We start from the raw sequence: 22765 nt of genomic DNA, 5'->3' as shown, positions 1-22765 counted from the left end.
TGGCAACAGTAAATATGACAATCATACAATTAAAGAAGTATTTTTCAGCATAATAGTCACGCGTACTTAATAGATCGATATCATGGCAAAAGGTTAATGACATACGATATATCTAATTATGCAACGTCTGTTGAAATTTAATATCATTGTGATATGCAATATAACTTACTATCGACTAATACCACAAATTGTACATCGCAGAATTGTACAAGTCGAAGTCAGAACTAATCTTAACACGCGAACTTAAATAAAAATTGACTCGATTAATATATTTAAATCAGACTAATTATATTAATGATATAATTGATAATTAAGATCTTGATAAACCGCAATAGCTAACCTAGCAAATTAATACCCACAATTTTAGTAAATAAATCCTCATCATATGACGCAAACTATTTTCTTGAGTAAGCATACTTTAAATATTTTTTATTCTGAACCAATGCTCATAGGTTGCCTTTGTAATCGCTGTCTTGATGTTAGGGGTGCTTCCGTGAAACTTCACGGCCCTGGTCACGAACCAGCAGTCGAAGGTCGAGTAGTATAGTGGTAGATGGTAACGACGTGAAACGTGACGCATATAGTAACAGTGTACGTCGAGGGGGATGTACTGGTATGTGGAGTGTAGAGAATCGACGTCGGGAACCAGCACAGGGTGGCTGACTTCGTCGAAGCGACGCGACGTCAGGGTGGATTCACGGGGTGGTTGGTAGTCGCGTGCTCTCATCGTCAGGTGAACAACTTTTGTATGGATATAATCGGTTTACCAAATACTTTTCTGAGTTACTGTTACCCGTATCGGGATCCAGCCACGTCTCCGTGGCACGCAGAACTTCTGCATCGTCGTGAGTATTAAAGTTAATGTTACCTTTTGCAAAATAACGGTGCACGAGCTCGTAGAACAGAAGAATGTTAGAGCTTCGGTCTGATTCTAATTGAGGGCAACGTGCACTTTATCGAATCAATGAGCGTCCCTCGAACATTTAACGAATTATCTTGCATTTAAGGAAAATAATTGGAGACAATTACTCGAAAGCTATATAAGTCATGCGATTACGTAATTTACATATGTTCTCTCCATTCTCATAATAATTGAGTGTTTAAAACATTGTTTCCTATAGTTATCACAAGTAGCATATTTCTTCTTCAATGATGAAGGAATTTCTTTCACCTTCTTTGCGGAGGAACTTGTCGCTACGTAATCTTATGCAGAATGTTTTATTCAAAGGTATTTAATTTTTTAACAGTTATCTCGAATCGAATGTATGTTCTTACCGTGTTTGATTCAGGGCAAAGAGAAACGATTTTGTGGCTTATTTGAAAGTAAAATATTTAACATTACAGAACGCAACAATTGTATATACATTGTTAATGGGCTTAATATTGAAAAGCACGTTGCGTTGAATTCCTCGTAAATTTATTCGCCTACGTTAATTTGAAAAATTATTACGCTCTTTTAAATATGAAAATTTTCTTATTAAAAGATTCATTAGATCCGAAAAATTCAAATGTACGATGATAATCTTTCATTATAAAAATGAAATTTTCGAAGCACCTCGTAATACGATCGTTGTTTCCACATAAAATGATATTGATGGTTTTATGCAAACATATCCTGAAGTTTTTTTTTTTTTTCATTTTACTCCCAGCTATTCGCATTCCCCGCTCGAGTACGTTATGAAAATATTTTTATGGATAAATCGAACGTAACATTCTTTTATGTTACTCGTATTTCTATTGAATGTGTTCCGAATGGAACCAATTTTCAAAGATAAATTAAAAATTTAATTAATATATGTATATTAAAGTTAACAATAGGAGGCAATGATTATATTGTGAAAATGAACTTTGCCCGTCCACTAATCGTTCTTCTCGTCGTATTTTCTGTTTCAAGCCAATCAAATTAGCGTTGTTATTACCTAAACTTTTACACTGAATATGTTTTATGCTATGTTAAAAAATGAAATAAATGAATTTTTCGTACGAGTCGCGAGATAAATTTTCATCATACAGAAATTCACTTATTGTTAGTAAAATGTTTCATTACGTAAAACATGTTCACTTGATGTTTTAATTTGAGCTATATCGTACAAAAGTCCGGGAACTTTCATTGTAATTGAAAATTATTAAAAATATTGAAAGATCAATTGTAACATTCAGCTGGAAAAGAATAGAAAGAAAAGTATCGCGCGAAGCAGGAAATAACTCTAGGCGTTAATATTCCTACGTGAGAGAGATTATTATATAGTCATGCAGATTAGTATCGCGTCTTCTTTCATAGAATAATAACTTGTTAAATCGATAACAGATGATAACGAAACCAAGTGCCTTGTCATGTGAGACGATGCTGTCAGATTGTTTTGATATTGTCTCTTGATATTGAATATCTGCATTTGTAATTTCTTCGATTCATCTACTTAAAGATAAATAGTAAACATTTCAAGTTTTATCATTAGGAATCAATGTAATGTTATCAAGTGCGTAATTTTATCACTAATTATTTGATAGTATTTAATCAATTAATAATTACTCGATAGTTATCAAGCAAAATCTTTTCACAATCTTAACGATTAGTACATTAGGAAAATTACAAGAATTTTGCAAGAGTTTTAGCAAGAGATATAGATAAAGCAATCTCGCTCGTTCTCTAACCACTTTTGGGCAACGTCCATTTGATTTTCAGCATAACTGCTCACGTATGTAGCACGTGTTCCCTTACACGCGATGCTCGTGATTTGTTCGTCCTTTTATTAAGAGGAAGACACCGGGACCGAGATGGCGCAGGATATCCCGGAGGCGACGTACGTACCGGAAGTGGAGGAGGATGCGAGAAAGGAACGAGAACGGCGAGCTGTTGAAGAGGGAACGGCCTCATGGAGACGACGAAAGGAGGAGTTGCAACGTCAAAAGCACCGTGAACAGCGAGAAGTATGCGTCGTAAATGACTATTATGTTAACTCGAGCACCGTTTACGTCACTGGCCTTTGCTGACCACGAGCCTCTTTGGCTTTACCAATTTCGTTTGGTGTGGTTGTCGGCGATCGGATGAAGATCAACACTGCACTTTCGTATCGGCAACAACCCTTATTTTTTCCCTTTGATGGCATTTCTTCGAAAGCTCGACAATAACCGTGGAGATTTACGAGGCCGTGTAAAAGATTCTTCACGCTACAATGGGATTTCATGTGGTCACAGCCATTCCAGCCCTGTAAAATAGAAATGGGGAACAATATCGAGAATGGTAGATGGCACTTAGGCTTGTCATCATAGTTTACTGCACGAAAATAGTCGAAGAGTAAAACAGTATGTTTTTGGTACTCTCTCGGCTGTAAATTTTGCCAACAACGTTTGATACACAACTTAATGGAAATGATTTATAGCGGAACGTTTTATTAAAAGGCACTAAAATTTTCAGTAAAGTGGTTTATACCTCGCTACGATTCAGATTTCGTTGCAATTGAAATGTTATTCCTTTTTTTACGTAGCTCGCGAATGTTAAAGCGAATCGTTGAGCGTAATTTGTATAAACCGTATCATTAGTAGCTGTGCTGTAATTACTGCGTATATTTGCCTTGGTAGTTGTAAGAAATATTTCACTAACGAGCGCAAATGTTTTCACTGGTTTTAATGGAACTCGCATGTACCTTTAGTTATTGTTAGTTGGACTACATTTTTATCCATCATTTCTAACGATATCCAATGTAAATGGATTATATTTCTTTCGCTATGATGAATCGCAAACTGTTAAACGATAACTAGGTTGACAGGCAGGAATTTCTATTACATTAAAATGGGAGACCATTATTTAGTACGATTAAAAGCAGATGAAAGTAATAACTCCTTTAGTTACGTTCATAAATTTCCTATGGGTTTTAATGATATATAAAAAATTATAAAAAAGTAAAAAATAAAAATAAAAAACAAAATAGTTGCAAGGCTCAAATTTTTTTTTCAATATAATCTACAATTTGTTGATTTTAGTTCTAATGCATGTTTTAGAAAGATGGAATTTCTCTTTAAAAGGGTTGTAAATATCCATTTTATCACAAAAACGCCAGAAACGGGTATTATCAGTGTGAGCTCGAATTTCTTTTTTACTATAGAAAATAATTTCTGGTAGGAGATACATATGTGTGCAATGGCTAGCCAGCGAAATTCAATAAAAGATTAGATTCAGATTCAAAAGATTCAGGGTTGTAAAGTGTATCCGAATTACTTATCTTGAAGCGCCAACGTTGGATTACGAACAGTTGAATATTAGTAGTATGCTACAAAGGCTGGGCCAAGGAATTTTTCCCTAGATATTAATAAACAGGAGCATTTATCTGTAGATTACAGTGATGAATCAACATGAGAATTCCAAAATCCGTGACCTGTACCTCTTGCGCGTTAAAAGGCACGTCTCATCGCGATGCTCACAGAAAGGGATTACTCGACATTCTAATGAAAATGTTTCGCTAAAACCGAGTTAGAACAGGAATTTAAAGCGGTTCATTTTCTTTTTTGTTTTAAATGACATTTATTAAGGTTTAACATTATTCAAGTTTTTTCTTATATAACTCCGTAATTCCTTAACGTAGAATTACGCGGGAAAATATTATAAAATGTTACACTAAGCATTAAAGTGATCTTAACACAAAATATTAAAGTTAGTTTAATGCTATTCCAACGGAATATATCCGGGCTTTAAATTTTCCATCTGCTAAAGTGTATTATCAAAATATTAACGTACTTGTAACCGCGTTTTGGGAAAAGTTATTATCTCATAAGATTTCACTGGAGAAATATTGATATCCACGGTAAGCTGGTGAAAAGAGAAAGTTCAGTTTCGTTCAAATCTTCAGCAGATTTATAAAACCAGGCTGAACGATATTGAAGGAAACTTTGCTCTTTAAAACTGTGCGGACAATATGGACTCGATAAGCGCCCAGTAGAATCAATCTGTGTAGCGTCAGACAAGCGGAACGCGCCAGTACAGTATTCCCAACAGTGTTGCCTATTTTGGATACATTTATTTTCATGTTAATTCTAATTAGTTCACATATATGCTTTTACATTTACCTACACTGTTTCATTATTAAAAAGTAGATAGTTCTAAATCAATCAATAAAGCAACAAATTAAATAACTGTTTCTTCCTTTTTACAGCTCCAGCAAATCTTGGAGAATTATTCGCCTTGGGGTAAACCAGGTGGCGGTGCTCCTTGTGCTGCAACCCTTAGAAAGAAAAACGTTCCTCTAGAACCTCCAGAATTATCAAAGTGTCATAATTTCAGCCAGGTAAAGTTTTAAACAATTTATGTACCATTTAAATAAAAAAATATCAAACTTGGATAAAGAGATATGTCATAATTTTCACTACATTTGACATAAATTCGATCGTCTCTGACTAGATAACCATTGACATTTTTTATGCGATACGTGGTTATTCCCTGCTTTTTTGCTATTTTTGCTGTCATTTTTACGTTGCTACACTGTCGATTCGCAGGCAATGGATTTCTGTCAATCAATGACATTCTCTCGTCTTGATAAAAAGTTTGTTGCATGCGCAATATCTTTCGCATAGATACTAGGATTACTAACCTAATGATTAAAAAATACATGCAAATAGTCCAAAGTATGAATGAAATTATTAATCACGAGCGTAAATATTTAAACGAGCTCTTTTTGCGGATTTTCGAGCTTTTCAATGTTCGTAATAAATTTCAATTAAGGACGAATTAAAAAACTTGCCACTCTTACCGCATCGCAGACATGGACAAAATCGCGATAATAGTGAATATATTTTCGCAAATTGGATGCTATTCATTCATTATGAGTGGCGTTAAAAACAAAAATTTGTAAATCGATTTCACAGGGAAAACACACGCGTCGAAGTTCCGATTTTTATTAATCAATCATATATTTAAATTTTATTAATTGATTTTTTACAGTCACTCAATTTTTGCATTAAATTAAAGAGTTTTAATCAACCGACCGCTTGGCATTTTTGAAAATGTTCATTGCTTTTTCATTAAGTATTTTAATATTAATGCGTGAAATGCGCCAACAATTTGCAAAGACATGAATTAATCATTCTCAACCTACAGTTTTAATCATAACCAGCTTTTCAAGTAGACACGGTTAATTATCATCAATAATTTAACCTATTATTCTCGTGCTAGCGATTTTGTCGTTGCAAGTAAATATTTAATTATACTTTTCTAATTCATTAGAACAAATAATCTCATTTTTCTTCCAGCGATATCTTACCTTCCATCCATTTAACGTGCTTTATTCTTACTAGAAAGCTTCTCCTGATTAAAAATTAACAGAATCATACGAAGCAGACGAAAATCAAGGTTGTTTTATTTTTAACGAAAATGAAATACTTTTGAAATTCCTCTGTTATTTCAATCTGAACGTTATAATTCATTGTATTATCTGAAATTCTGAATGAAATTTGTTTCACTCGCCTGAAGTAACGTTACCATGTTATCCATACCAACAACTTACCAAAGCAAAAGCTGCACGAGAAGCCAAGGACGATGAGTTCACGAAATTCCGGGCATGAAAATCTACGAATAATATTATTCCTTGACGTGACGTTATATACAAATACAGATGGAGGAGAAAGTGGAACAGAATCGAAGATTGTTGGGAAAATTAGGGCGCCCTTGTTTGTAGAAAACAGCGAGCAATTCGCGTTGAAGGATGTCGTTCTAACCCTTATTATCCTGCCAATTACGAGAACCATTATCATCGTAAGGATGCATTCGCCGTTGCCCGATAATAACCGTGCAAATGTTTGCCTCCGATATGTTTCCAGTAACGCAACTAACCCGCGATCGTTCGTGATCGTGATTCGGGATCTAGTTCACGAAGATTATTTGCAATTCAAAGTTATGATAAAAAAAGATAGTATGCGACTGTTGTTACGTCTCACATATACTGGTCTGTTATTTTCTGTTTAAAACGTGTGATCGTGGAGTGGCTGTTTTATAGCAGTTCTCTTTATAGCCTCTTCGACTAGCAAATGACTTTGATCATTTCAAGAACACATTCAATATTATATGAAGACTGCAAAAGAAGAATATGACAATAAGACGAGAGTACAATAATAAGACAAATTTCCTAGTTTTCACAGGAATGTTATTTTAAGATAAGGAATGAATTGTCTTTTTATTTAGTTTCCGAATTTAACATGTATCTTTTTATACTCTTCATAATTTTTAAAATATCGTCTGTCATAATGTTAAAATCTCGCTTGTCTTGATAATTGTCTTTGGTTTCCAATCGTCGCACTTCATATCTTAAGCTCCATTTCCGTTAGCGTTCTCTTTGATTAAAAGTCGAATAAATTCTTCGAAAATCAGTCCCATTGCGATTAATATCACGAAGGTATCGTAATAGAGAGTGACTGATAAAAAAGATTCGTTGATGACAAGATGGTGGAAAAATTGGAAAATAGCCATCGTTATCGCGGTTGTGCCGATAAGATCCGGCGATATCGCCATTACCTCGATGATGGTGCCTTTCATTAACATCTCAAGCTGCCTCGTGCACGAAACCTTTCCGCTATCTCGATGGCTTATCGATCGGATCATATTGATGTTCTTTACATGTTTAACGATTGTTAGTTAACGAACATCGAGTAGATCTTTTTTCACGATAATTCTCGATTAGTAAGATAATTTGCTTGTATAAATTATCGCAATTTTGTATTAGATCGCAGGAAATTGAGTACTATACGTTCATCGAAAAACTTATTATTGCAAAAGCTCGATATTTCTCAGAAATATTTTCTTCTGAACAGTAATTAGTCCTAAATAATAATAATTAACGTTTCCAATTAACGATGCTTTTCGTAATCCATTAAAAGTTCAGGATATTTTGTAGTTTCTACAAAAGTTCGTGCAATAATAACGTAATACTATAAACGTTTCGAAATGAGCGAAGTTCAATCGTAGTAGTTTGCGTAAGAGAAATTTCGTAATGGTCTTTCCTTGTACGGTAAACGTGAAACACCTTTTTCGTGGCAATAACGTCGATAAAGAGAGAACGTCTACATAGTCCGTTTCCGGTCAGACCGTAGACGTATCGTTCCCCGATCACGTAAAGTTAGAAACGTTTCTACTAGCTTCAGCAAGAAAGTCAATTTCTCTTGCGAGGAGACGCGAAAATTTCCTTGGAAAATTTCGACGAAAAATAGATCGCAACGTCGCGTTGTCCCTTTGTTTTAAACATTAGTCATTCTGAATCGACTATCGAACTTTCTTTTGGGAAATTAAATTACACGAATAAGAATCGAAAATTTGATAATGTTGCGGGATGAATTTAACATTCGAACGTTCGTATTTCCTTCAAAAAAAATTCCGATGACATGTATCGGAAAAATCATGTGTACAGAGGTGTCTAAATGTGTAACAAGTAAATGATTTATCATAATGCTCGAGTAGTGAATTCATCTCGAATATTAGGATACAAGGTGCAATGATTTCGAGCACGTGCTTGAATGCGAAGCAGCCACCTTGTGGGTGTAGGAAACGAACCTTGGAAACTGCTTAATATGCTATGACGCCGTGTGCTTAGCTGGCACCGCTCTGGCCGTGGGGTCGACCTGGTCCGGGTGGAGTTCCTTGGAGGGATCCCAAGTTGCTGGGTGCGCGCTTCCTCGAATCTCTGGTACGCATATTTCTCGATGCGTTAGGTACTAGGACCCATCAACGATCAGCTTGTTAGTCAGGCTTTGTTTCTCGTTCTCAAATTTGCTTGTAATTAGGGACTTTGGGTTTGTGTTCTTATAAATTTCACATTTATGTTTATTTATCTCCGGTCTGTTTAATTTTCATTTATAGCTAGGAATCACCTTAGCATACACTGATCGTTCACTTGTTCATAGATTCTTCCTACCTGAACGTTAAGATTTGTTGGAAATTGGCTGGAAAGTTGTACATAGGCTTTGTTCGTACACCTTCGTTCGTATCTATACACTTACATGGAGCTTGTAGATCGGGATTGCATGAGCCATTAGCAAAGGGAGATTGAATCCTTCGAACCGTACAGAGACGAGATCAAGGCGTGCTGGGTTTTCCGTCTGAATTTTTACGACTTGTGCATACGCAGGTTAAAGTCCCGTGATAGAAACGAATGCAACGACGCGTACCGTGTCGGTAGGAACGGCTGTAGGTTTTTCTATCGAGCTGGAATATCATCGTACACGGCGGGTGTTGGTAAACAGCGTTTGATGTGGAAATTAGCGCTTATATGAACATGCTTTCGAGGCACGGCGGTTGCGTTTCCGTGGAGACGCGGCTTCAATCGAGCACGCTATCCAACCCTAGTCTCCTTTCGGGCTTTCCTCTGCCTCTTAGCCTCGGCCTGGTCAACCATCCTCAAGGATGAAACTCTTAATTTTTAATTAACCGCTGTAGCATCCCCGAACGACAAACACATAACTGTGCCACGTTACTGCGTAATTGAACGATCCTCTGACCAGTTTCCACAGCCCGAAAGTTTAAACTGAAATTTATTAGCACGTTCCACTTCAGCCAAGTTTACTTCTTCCTGTACGTAAACTCGTCCTCTCGCTATCACCCTCCCTGTTTCTCTCCATCTTTCCCACTGGAGGTCCCACAGCGCGTGAATCTTCCTTCACCTCTTCAAAACCGTTACGTTTTCTCTCTTTCTCGGCATGAAGCTGCTTCCGGGCATGAATTTATGGAAGGTTTTCTGTTTTTCTTCTTAATAAACCACACAGCCTTACTGTAACTAACCAGCTAACTAGAATGACGTTGATGAATGAACGATGCAACCGTGTTAAGTCAAGCCTAGACTAGCTAAGCGATTACTGATTATCTGATGATAGATTTTTCTTGTCAGTTCTATTGCCCTTCCTCGTGATTTACTCTTTGATTTTCTTATTCGTTTTTAGTTGTTTGAAGAATTTTTCCCTTTAATTAAGTTTTCAACCTTCTGAGCTTCGTTCTTTCCTTTTTTTATTCGACATTGCAGATTGAATGAGCGATAGTTTCAGTGGTTAAGTCAATGCGAATCAAGATACGATTCTAATTTCAGTTTCATCGGATTTCAACGAACGATACTCGATAAATTCCGCTGTTACTTTTATCAAGATGTGCATCTTAACTAGACAGCAATGGATTTAACAAGATCTAAAGAGTTGGTACACTAGAAAAAGTTTGAAAGATTATATCTAATGGCACTTTGTTAGAACACTGCTACGTTGCTAGATGTTAGAAGCGATGAACTCGAATCGAAGACACGAATATCAATGAACTCCTGTCTGACTTAAGTCGATTCGATTTGCACTGCACAAGCTGCATCGGTTGCAGCGAGTCATCATGTTGAATCCTTTCAGGGCTGTACGAGCAATTCAACCATCGAAAGGCTACACAGAAGGAGTATTAATCCTTTGCCCGTCACGAATATGAACAAGTTCTTTGATGATAAAGCAGAACCAGGTAAACGGATGGAAATTCTCGGTGTCGGCGTGGGAAGGTCAGCATCCGGTTTCTAGGTCAGTCTATTTCCTAGGTATTGCTACGGATATGCAGCTGATACAGGATTCAAAAAATCCCTACAACGAGGAAGTTCAGGTGTACGAATTGACCGGGGGTGTGGAATTGGTCCCTCTTTTAACTAGCAGACGATATTGCTCGCAATCGCAATCGCAAAACAATCGTCACGTTGCTACCGATGCCACTCGTCCTGGATATACGATGGACCCGTACGTATTATGTTTTGGAAATGAATTTTCTAGGCATTCGTTAACGCTTTATTACATGCATCATTTTCATTTCTGATATCCGATTTTTCATACGTTTTCGTCCATTCTTAATTTTGTTATTGTACTTCAGCGTTTTATTTTATGGATCATTTTGATTTGTGGATACGTTCTTCATTCATGATTTTTTGTTTTGTTGCTTGGTAATGAATAATTTTCAGTTTTCTCGCCAGGTGTTCAAAGTTTCATTATCGTGTCGAGTTCAATCTCGACGTGTCGAAAGACACGCCATATCAAAATGCGACGAACCATGAGCCTACAATGCAGGTCTGGTTAGCGTTGTTACGCTACTCGGAGGATGTAACTGCATTACAGCAGTAATCAACCCATTGACCCGAACTCTCTCGACCTCGACAAGTTCAGCTGACGGTTCCTCTTTAGCATCCCTCTTCCTCTCGAATGTTTGTCAACGTTACAGTCTGTCGCTCTGTATGTTCGTCAACAGTTTTGCTTGCAATATCTTCTAGCTCCTCTCTCTAATTTTCCTCTAGTTTCAAGGTGTTTCGGCAACTAAGTGTTGAAAAATCGTTCGAGACGGCTGCCTTGTCGAGTATCGTCGTTCACGTCAGTCATTTCCCTTTTACTTTCTCCTTGCACTTTAAGATATTGCTTTTCTTCTCCGCTCCTTTGTGATCTTACGCTTCCCGTTTCGTATTATGACTCGATTCGTGTAATACGAAACAAGCGTAAGCGCACGACTAATTCTACTTGAAACGCACGCTTGTTTAAAGAAAATTTGTTTGCGACAGTTTAAATCGTTGTTCGTTAGAATTTGAGGGTTTTGGCGGTTTTCAGATCGATCATAAATATTTTTCATTGAAAATGTTTTTTGAATCCTCTTATATATTCGCGTTATAATTATGTACCAATATACCAATTATGAATTTGAAATGTCAAAGACTGAGAGGATTTTCCTCTCGGCAATAACGTGTCTTGAATAATTTAATCACGATAATACCTACTTTTTTGGTTCGATCAAATATCAGCCGTTGAATATAGAATTATATAATAGTAGTTTTATAGATTCTACAATTATAGAATTACATTTGCAGAATCTAAAATTATATCCTACAATTATTCCATAATTTTAGATTCAAGATCCATTATTCCTGATAATTTTCTCAGTCTTTGACGTTTCAGATTCATCATTGGTATATTGATGAATGTTTCTCTTAGCTGACAACATGCACGTCTATGACTTTTGGATCAGTGCAAACTTTCATCAAAGTTTGCACATGAAATTTTGCAAAGTAGCGTTATTACGCTGTCAATTAATCGTTTTGCCATTCTGTGCTCATTGAAATAATGTAGTCGAGGGCATAGGGAATATTGTTTTATCATGACGTCGTTGTACCGATTACAGATAGGAACACTGAGAGACTAATGTATAACGAGACACTTTGATAGCGTTTAATGGAATTTTGTATGAAGCAGCAGCTAGCGGCGTGTTACGTTGTTTATAATATGATTGGACGTCAGCGAAACACTGTGCAATTAATCATCGTTGATTATCGACTCCTTCGTAGAAGAAAAGGTGACAGAATCGATGCGATATATTTTTCTTTATGCTCTAAAATGAACCTTTCGATAATCGATCATTTTTAATCTATTACACCATTGTCTTCCTTTCCTTCATAAAATAACAGCGAGAAAAGAAGATATGTAGAGAAGGAAAATTCTAGAAATGGCTGTTCTAATCCAATTCTTGCGTTCGTTAATGAAGGGACTCTTATCTCGCAGAACGATTCTTGAGAAAAGAAAAGACAGCGGCACAATGTTTCGCACTTATTTCTACTGTCAGTCTAGCGACTAAACAAAATTTGATATTGAGCCAAAAAAACACGGTCAGCAAACCCTCCAACAGTTTCTACCTTGATCTTCTGTAACTTCTTTATAAAGTTACAAGTTTAAAATAAGTATCTCTGGAAGATAAAAAAAAATTCTTTTCCATTGGATCGTTGCGTGTTTCCTTTTAATTAGTGGTTCGTGTTCCATTTCAGTTATGCAGATTCTAAATATCTGGAAAGTTGGAAGTTGCCATTTTCCAACAACTCGATAGAACTTCAATTTATTCCGAAAGTTTTCTGATCGTTATAACCTCCGTTGTTTTCGTTGGTCTACTTTCGATTTATCTTCTATTCTCTTCTTTATAACACGGAGGAAGATTTCTTCCAGCTAGTAAAAAGCCAACCCATCCCAATCGCAAGAAAGAGGGATTAGCCCTTGTAGAATAAAAATATTGCACTCTCATCGGAGTTTCTGGACTTTTATCTGCATAATGTCTCGCATGCGAGTAACTATTAAAAAGTAAATACCCTCAGCGAATCGCTGTCCGACGTAGTCTCGTAGGGTAACATCGCGCTTATCTCTTCTTTGAGAGGCTGGTTAAATCTTCCGGGACAGATGGACAAGGAATTATTTCGAATTCATGCTTGAATTTTTAAAGAACGTAAATTGATTTTTACAATTTTTTATAGTACTTTATTCATTTCACCAAAACGAAGAGCAATATCGTTTCATTACATTTTATCATGAATTTTATTTACTTACTTTTATTGAATTGTTGCATCATGTACGAGCCTCTTGTATTATAAATTGATCAAACTGATCAACTTTTAACAATTTCTTAATTTACTTCTATTTCCAATTCAAATACTAAAGTCCAACTTGCACAACAAATTCCAAGATAAATTAACAAAATTCTTTTCGCGGTAATATCACTATTTTTTCTGCTTTTCAATTTATGAAGTCGAACAATGTAGGTTCTGAATAGTTCATATTGCATCAGTTTTACATTAAAGCATGAAATTTATTTGCTCGCGAGAAAACATTGATAAAATTGCACGAAACTAGGGTACTTGGATAATATTCGCGTAAAAAGTCAAGTATGGTTCACAAACAATATTGCAATAGTTTTCTGAGGACTGTAGAAGTTTGTATTGCGGCAGGTCTCTCGTAAGTGGAAGCGCGGTAACAAGTAGTTGGCAAACGTGTTTGCTTCATACATTAACGTCGTAAAAAAGGCTGCTATCGTTGCGGCGACTATTGTTTTGTAGACACTTTTCTTGCTTCTTACGATTCTCTTAACGTGCTTTCACATTACATCGTGACATTTGCCAACTTTTTCAACAACGTGACTCGATGAAAGTTTTATAGATTCCAGTGAAGTTTATCGGAGAAATAGAGAAGAGTTTTCCTTTCAACAAGAAAGCTGTTTCAAGAGCCGTTCCTTTTTCCTTGTTCGCCATTTATACTCTACTTTGTCAAAATATTAGTCTGCTTTCTGCGGTGGATTTTAAAATCCATTCCAGCGGATTAAAACTTATTTTCTTGTATTGAAAATAGCATTTAAGAGCATTTGAAAATAGCCCGCGTTCGTTTTGAAGTGAATTTTACAACACTGGTATTATCGTAACTTCCCATACAAATCGTAATGAATGTTGCGGCCATTATCTGAATCAGCGAAATCAAAAGTTATCGTCGGAATATTTATATCAACCGTTGCAGGCGAAAGCCTCACCTGCGACTATCCGCAATTTCACCGCAGTTTTCAATATGTGTGAAGCGATTATAGACCACAATTTCGGCTGTGATCGAATGTTCGATCGATAACTATAATTTCCGGTTAAACGTTTTGGGAGAAGATGTTGTCCACGCACGAGCGGCCTTCTTTGAACACCAAAAATTCAGAACACGACCTAAAACGCGTGATTCGTTTCGACGAAACTTCGATTTGTTGCGTTACACGAGGCACGTGTTCGGGATGCAGGAGCAAAACAACGCAGAGCTTTCGTGTCACATTTTTTTTCATTTGCCAAAGTTATCCGGATCAATGTGTTTGAAAAGCAAGAAGACGTAATGAAAATGACGAACGAGTCGAATAATATTGAAAATATTGAAATCCGCCAAGCTTATCTGCATCGCTTTTGTAGATTGCGATCGTTGGAGGTTGAGAATCGCGAATACATCGCTGAACTCGCCGAGCAAGTGCAACGAAAACGAGAGAAGGCATTGGTAAGTGTATTGCAATCGATAATACGTCAGGCTAACTCGATCTCTAATCAACAGATGACTTGATAAAATCAAACGATAGCGTACTGCGTTCGAAAGTAATATTTCCAATTTCTGAATGAATAATAATGTATTAGCTGTTTTGGGATTTCATCAAGTTTCGATCGGCAATCGCTTAATTTGATTCGATTCTACGATGTAGCTTGTAAAGGGATGATTTTTATTCCAGGAGGAACAAAAGATTGAGTTGGAAAGCTGTCGAAGACATTTCGATACCTGGAGAAAGTTGTGGGGTCGGCCGGGTCACGGTGCACCCATAGATCACGCCCATCGTAACAATCTCTACAACATTCTCTACCATTCAGCTATCTATTGAATTTCTACTTGCTGCACTGTGCAAAATCAGAACTGCATCTTCCACTTACTTTTCGTGCAATGGAGGAACTTGTACGAAATCTCTTTATGTTACGGGAAGAATTGCTACAGGACGAACAACTATAAAAGATAATAGGTTCGCGATTCTACAATACAATACGACGATAGAACGACGGAGTTGCAGGTTTCTTAGGAGAATAGATCTAGAAAGAATGGAATTTAGTAAGTCTTCGAGTTGATAGAGAAATGATGGGTTGTTATGAAATAGTTTGAAGCTGTTTGCAGTGAAACAAGAAGAGAATGAATCGAAAGTTGTGGATCAGAAGCGTTCAGCGTGACACGATGTAACTTAATAGGTGGAAGTATGGAAATGATGATAATGTGTATGATAATACGCGAAGCAGTGTATACTGCGAAATTAATTAGAGATTTTGTAGAATGGAGAATGGACCGCGGTGAATGTAGAATTAGTTAACAAGATTTTAATTGTGCTTTCGAGTTTCACACAGATTCACGTCTTTATTATTTAACGCCGTATCTCGTTATTTTGAAAAAAAAAAAACACCAGAAATAGCGTGTTTTAATATTTTACATGCGTATTAGGCACACGTCGCCATAAATGTATATCGAACTAGGTCGAATTAGTCGTGTTTGCACGCGTGCGGGAGACGCTCTATTTTGAGTTGTTTTTTAAATATTTCGTCTGTCCATAGAAATATGGAAGAGAAATCAGTACGAATGGTTTTCGCAAGGTAATACATGTCGAATCGAGTGAGAAGAGATGTCGGGTGAGCTATTAAATTTTATGAAAGTTCTCCAAGAGACGTTTGATAAGATAGAAACGTGCTACGATTGACCACATTTCAAAGGAGCAATCTCGAGAGAACGTGACTACCCTTCAAGCCGATGATTTTTAAATTTCATGAAAGCCAAAGAATTTGGATCTATTCGTATGCGTGTGTTTTGTGCGTGTAAACGCGTTGACTGATCCAGGGATTCCAACTTCGAAGATAGTCAAAAGAAATGAATCGCTGCTGTCGATACAGCTGTCCTCGAAAACCTTTATTGGTTGCTTCGGTTCACGAGCATCAAAGGACGAAAGCTAACGGGTGAGAGGAGAGAGGAAAGAGAAACAGCCGGGCTTATAAAACAGTTTGCAATATCACATGCCATGCTAAATGGTTGTGCGTTTGAACACGGCGTTCAAAGATCTCCAGTGTTCTATAATATTTCAGGAAAATACTCGATAGAGGTTCAACCTGAAATGCTCTCGTTACTTGTGTTGCATTGAAATTAAACGAAATTGCATTTAAACGATCTGGGATACATAAATACAGATATGATTAAAAAACAAATTTTCGCTTTATTTTACAAACAAGATATAAAGTGGGAGAAGTAATATCGTATAAAGTGTACCTTTCACATCCTGCAAGTTCTATGTCTGTTTCCTCGTTCCTGTAAAGATGATTTCTTCCTATTTGAATATTTATTGGTAAAATATTACACATTACTCGAACGAAAATAATTTAGTACAAAATATATGAAAATTATTTTTTCGTTAGAAACACTGATTGTTATTAATAAAAGCACATGTAAAGTATAATGAACCTAACTAACAATAAGAGAGTTATTCAATCCTCGAGCAAACGTCTGCAGGTTTCTCTATTGAACATCGGCTCAGTAATACGTTAATTAAATTAACGATTAATGATCAATTAGTGGCCAATCTGAGAAGAAAGACAGAATCCGCTCGATTCTACTGGGCGCCTCGAATTTAATTTGGATGTTGTTCCGACAGCACGGTGCAGTTTCTATTCCTAAACGTGTACCTTTGTTCCGCCGCCGGGCATAGAGAACGCTAGTTTCATCCTTTCCAGGGTACGTTTTCCTCCCCCTAGGAAGCCACGGAATCCAGCGCTGTCGCGCATCTCTCTGGTTACGATCTCTCCGTCCGAGCCGCAGCCACCGCCGGCCGAAAGCTACGCTTTCCCCATTGTCTGACTATTGTATTCCGTTACCACTGTGTGTCCGTTCGTTTGTATAAGAGTGATTCATTTTCCGCGAAATATCAGTTCCTGCGCCGCATGAATTGCAACTCGCACGGCCGCGTAAAACCGCCGCGCATTGCAAACCCTTCCTCCCTTCAACACATCCACCCCTGTATTCCACCCTTTTCCTCTCGTTGTCCTCCTCTTCTATATCGTTTATTCATTTCTATCTCTTTTCGTAGAGAACGCGCATTGTCGCGAAATTGGGTCGGTCGCTTGCCTGAAATGAGATACGCGACCAGTGTCGGTGTCGGTGAAAATTGGTCATTGCTATCTCGTTTTCTCCTACATTTCCCCCTCCCCCTTTTTTGTACCCTCTTTCTTTCGCGTCCCTGTTTGACGCGTATTTAGGGAGCGACGCAGAATGGAAAAACATCGCCCTTCCTTCCGGTTAGTTGTTCGTGGAAGACTCTTTAATTTCCGGCTGAACATTCGAGGAGAGCCGAATCGCAACCACAGATCGCGTATCCCAAGTGTACTTGGCATTGTACCCTTAAACAGGGATTGCAAAGCTACCGTATGAATTTATTTTTAAAAATTAACAAAGGTTCTACAGCCCTGAAATAAAAATTCCAATGTATATTTATTTACCAGCGTTTAAATAAGTTTTATGTACATTTATATATGTAAGTTTAATAACATGAATTGGAAATTATATTTAAAAGGTTATTTTTACGATAATCACACAGGTAATAGTGTCGAATGGCGGATATAATTTGCTAGCTCTTCTTCCACTCGTCCCAGAAACGTCATCATTTTTCCTATGTCCTCTTCTTTCTGGGCCATACACCATCTCTTTCCATATCAGTTGGATTGTGAACACGACATCGATAACAAGTTTGACAGTTTCGTGTATGGATAGGAATACATGCTCGTATATTCCGTTCGCACGTGATGCTCTGCGCGCATAGAAAATGCACGTGTATTGCAATAGTATATCGATAGTTTGGTGTGCGTGGAATATAGTTTTCGCGTGTATGCCTTTTCTTTTACGTGCGAAAATCTGGATTAAAGGGATACTTTTTGGAATCTGATGCAACATCGTGTTATGGTCTACGAACGGTGAGCCATAATTCTTGTTTCTGATTCTTTTTTTCTCGGTGTCTCGTAAATAATTATTCGCGTATCGTTCGAGTTCGAATAAAAATTAATAGCAGCGCACGGGAAATTTATTAACAGCCAGTAATAGAACCGAATTTTCGTACGGCGTTGCCAACAAACTCGAATAATTTTGTCTCATACAGAGATACGTGACCGTGCAAGCGACGGAAAAATTTCAGTCGCACCGACCACGAGTCCGATGATTAACAGCTCGGCCCTTAACGAGCACTTCGGTTCTACTTAATTAGAGATCGGGTAATTTATACGGCAGACGCGTTTCACGTTCACCGGTGACGTTCCTTTCTTCCTTTGTGGCAACACTTCCTCCCCTATCTCACTTTTATTTCTCACCGTTAATTGTCCCGCGGCCTTAAAGAAGTGTAATAAATTTCCGTCTCGCGAACCTTTCCATACGGGCGAGGCGGCGCAGCGATTAATTATTTTTCGCTGTTTTATATACAGAACTCGGTTTCTTTGTTCACGTGGCAGAATCGATCTGCTTGATCAATACGAACAAAGAAAGCGCAGGTAGGTTTTTCCTAGCCATCGTAAAGGCGAGGAATATAAAATATTTCTTTTATATTAGAACTTTTAATTTGATTAGATGCGTCCCTTTTTATCGAGATTCAACTAGTAATTTCTGTAAGAGCCACCGTAACAAATTTATTCGATGAAAAGCCACTCTCAGGAGCCCGTAGCGCTGCACGCTGTGAAATTTATTAGTTTTAGAACCGATAGGAGATTCTCTATTGTATCGTCGATAAGCTTTTTGACAGAATTGGTTACTCTCGAGAATATTGCCACTATAAACAAGAAACGCGATCAATTTTTAATAGCCATGGATTTTTATTACGTCAGGGGGGAATTATTGGCCGTTAAATGAAGTTAAACGAGTTTCTTATTGTTTCTCTCTGACCGAGCAAACAACTTAAAACGAAGTTTTTTTTTTCTGTAAATACGTGAGAACTATCTTAAAGGCCGGCGGAATTTCAAGTGGCTTGAACGCGAACTGAAAATAAGTGGGTCGAATCGCAATTCCACTCGGCTAGTAGGTTTTTTCCACGGGCTGGCAGACGGATCGATCTTCGTCTTGCTGAGATCTGCGTCGAAATCGGTTTTCCTAACCGGGAGTTACCGCGAACGCCGATAATTGATTTTACAAGTTTCAGTTGGCAAAGCCTTTTCTGTCTGTTTGTAAATCGTCGGCTCCGGAGTGCAAGCAATAGATCGCGAAATCACGAAACTTTCGCCTGGCGCACGAAGCTCATATCGACCGAACGTTTCTCCAACCGTATAGATAGGAACGTACGTAATATTTGTTTTGCCGCGATTCGAGAGTTGCTTAGAACTCGCTGCTATGATTGATCGCTATTGTTTGAAAACCGTAATTCAGATTAAATACGAGTCGATCCAAGTATGAAGAACTGTTAGAATAATCGAGGCATTCAGAAACCACGCTGATCAGCTCCACGAAATTCAAACGTAGAAGATGACAGTTTGTTAAATAACTTTTGTCGCGTTTCGATTGGTTCCTGAGATGTAATACAAATGATTATTTTATTTCTTCTATCGAAGAGTCTTTTGATTGATAGAAATGTCAAAGTTTCTAATGCAGCCGAAGGATCACATTATTATAGGACAGGATATTTATTTCGTGTACTTCACGTGATTGTTAACTGTTCAAATCTCTTCGTGTCAACGTGGAGTTCGGTCATAAAATCTCCAAAATTGGCTATTAGAATTTGGTGCGCTTTATTGGGATGTGATTTACGATAATCAACGATAATCAAGAATAACGTGGACTAAAATGGTATATATTACTTTACGATAGTAAATTCTAATTTCGCGGCCATTTCGCTCGCGTGAGAAATGCGACAGAGAAAACATAAATTATCGGTGACGATCGTTGGCAAGGAGTTGTACACGTGCTCGTCTTACGCGGCTAGAAAACTTCTCGTTCACGTCACGGAACGTACCCGGTGAATTTAAATTTCGACACGGCCCTGATTCTGATTCTCATCTCTGCTCGTTGGCTTCACGTTCGTCCATTTGTCTTCGTATCCACGTTTGTGCCTCTACCACCATTTTTATCGAGTTTGCTGGTGCAACCGGAATTCAAGTAGATACGAACTCGCGGCTCGAGATCGCGCGGAATATCGTTCAATTGAATTTTCGTTAGAATAGAACTGCGTGTTGCACGATCGATGTCGTTCATCGTTTGCGGCGAGCGCCGTTAACTTTTCCTGATTCAACTAATTTTCAAGGAAATCAGGGATTACTTTCCGATGATATTCTATTATTCTTCTTCGTATCTCTCTATTTCCGAGTAAGTTTGTTATCACCTTCTCTTCAATCTACGAAGCTCCATTTTACTGATCTAATTGTTTTCAGTGCTCTACATAAAGATTTTCAAATTTACTGCATCCTTTCTCTTCTGTCTAATAACATCCTACACGACGTTTGAGTTAAATCAATTCGATTTGACTTAATTAAATGTAAGTAAAATGAATTAAGGGATATGGTTCGACGAGAAGGAAAGTTCACTGATTTGCCCATCTTCAGTTCCGTATCGAGCCGTGGAAAACATAGAGTGGCTTGGTCAAGTGCATCAAGATTTATTCAATGATTTTCACAATACAAGATCGTCTCTCTTTACAGAGACAGCATCTTCGTTCGATCTTTTATCAATAAATCTTCTTAGTGTCAGGAAATATGCAGAAAATACTTCAGTCGTGTGTTTCATCCCCAATATTCGCCTATCTGTTCGTTATTTATTGTACGTAGAATTCGAATTCGATGAAATCCTGCGATATCGGGAATTTCAGAAAAAATATAATGAACGAAACAACGAATCGCTGATAAACGGGGTGGGAAAGCAAAGCGACTCAAAGAGTGAGATAGCTGCATGGATCGTAACAATTTGCAAGCTATCAAACCGTTGAATCGATACGATCCGATACCTGTATGACAGCTGCTATTGAGAGCGTTGATGACTAGAAGCTTAGTAAAGCGCGCTTTTGTCGCTGAATGGGTATTTTATCATGGAAAATCGTGATTAAGCGTCGGGATTGTAATATCGATCGATCGACCCTTTCGGTTCGGCGTTCGTTTCCTCAAATTTGATATTTCCCTAGCCAGAGGGAATAATAGTTATACAGATATAAAAATGAAAAAAGTCACGAAACTTCGGATGCGGTCGAGCTTTTTCTGGCAACGGCCAGCAAGTTGGATAGCCGAGAGCGCAATGACGAAAGAAGGAATGGTGTAACAGGAATTTCATCAGGCAAAACGTTACAAACATCAGCCTGTGTTATTCAGCCACCGCCATGGAAAACACTCGCACGATTTTGCTAAAGTTACATTAACCTCGATGCATTCGAGCCGCGAGTTATTCACGGCATTTCGAGTAACGCGGTACATTCTCCAATTAATTTATCTCGCTGGAATACGAATTTCCCTGTTACATCCGGCAGGTTGAGGCTGATGAACAAACATCCGTTAAAAAGAAACAATATACGTGTTTCGGAATGTTGCAGTTCGTGTTTACCTCTTGACATAATGCAATGGCGATCAATTCAGATTAACTGACTTAAAAAATAATTACTTCTTTATTTTGAAAATTTTATATATATCTACATCAGATGTTAGGTCGTTCGGAAAGTTTGTATTATTCTTTATGCTTGATAGATTTTATTGTGTGTTCGGCGAGGTTGGGAGGAAATTGTTTATTGCGTCGTTCTGATAAATAATAAAACGTTGAATTCTTAATCAGGCATTAAGTACAATATTTACATCTTAAACAATCGATGCTTTTAGCTTTTCATAGGAAATGAATTGTAATGTTTAATAGAATTTAACATAATAAAAGACAGTAAAATAGATGTTAATGATAAAAATTACTGTAACAAAGAGTACTAATTAAAAACATATGCGAATGAACTGACGGGTATGTATGTAGTAGACAAAAGGCCTAAGATATCGGTCGAACCATGAACAATGTCGCGAGAGCCGAGGCGTCGTCGGGTCCATCAATGTGCCGTCGTTCCTTCAAGTGAATAGTTTCGTAGAAAAGGCCTACGTATTAGTTAGTTGGGAAATCGTACAGTGTTAGTTGAGAAGTCAGAGAGAGAGAGAGAGAGAGAGAGGGTGAGTGCAGAAGCCGGAGAGTGTGAGTGGAGGAGCCAGAGAGTATGAATCGGGAAGTTGAGAGCCGAATATGATAATAAGATGTACGACAGTATTGTAATCAGTTCGTTGTTTTGAATATTATTTGTTAAACCAAAACATCATTACTTGTCCTTACTCTAAAGACCCATTAAGTTACTACAGGTATTAAAAAGTGACTATGGAATATATGCAATTTCAAGGTTACTACATCGTTATTGAACGACGTGGTATATTTTTCTGAAACGTTCACAGACATTTCTGTAGGTCAAAAATATCGATCG

General features: G+C 37.5%; 1 protein-coding gene across 1 annotated transcript; it reads left to right on the top strand.

Moving 5' to 3' along the window:
- Positions 1-195: 195 nt before the first annotated feature.
- Positions 196-22198, top strand: LOC100650773. Its single transcript, XM_003397298.4, has 8 exons — positions 196-407; positions 484-845; positions 2684-2928; positions 5148-5279; positions 10357-10459; positions 10533-10725; positions 14715-14796; positions 15023-22198. Exons 3-8 carry the CDS (start codon positions 2776-2778, stop codon positions 15167-15169), a joined length of 810 nt encoding a protein of 269 aa, XP_003397346.2. The 5' UTR covers positions 196-407; positions 484-845; positions 2684-2775; the 3' UTR covers positions 15170-22198.
- The last annotated feature ends 567 nt before the right edge of the window (positions 22199-22765 follow it).

The sequence above is a fragment of the Bombus terrestris genome, chromosome 8 (genome assembly GCF_910591885.1).
Source record: "Bombus terrestris chromosome 8, iyBomTerr1.2, whole genome shotgun sequence".
Taxonomy (NCBI): Eukaryota; Metazoa; Arthropoda; class Insecta; order Hymenoptera; family Apidae; genus Bombus; species Bombus terrestris.
This window is presented reverse-complemented; position numbering and strand designations above follow the sequence as displayed.

Coding starts and splice junctions, on each gene's coding strand:
- LOC100650773 (XM_003397298.4), top strand. CDS start 2,776: ATGGCGCAGGATATCCCGGAGGCGACGTACGTACCGGAAGTGGAGGAG. Junction 10,726..14,714: donor CCTGGATATACGATGGACCC/GTACGTATTATG, acceptor TCGCTTTTGTAG/ATTGCGATCGTTGGAGGTTG. Junction 14,797..15,022: donor GAAAACGAGAGAAGGCATTG/GTAAGTGTATTG, acceptor TTTTTATTCCAG/GAGGAACAAAAGATTGAGTT.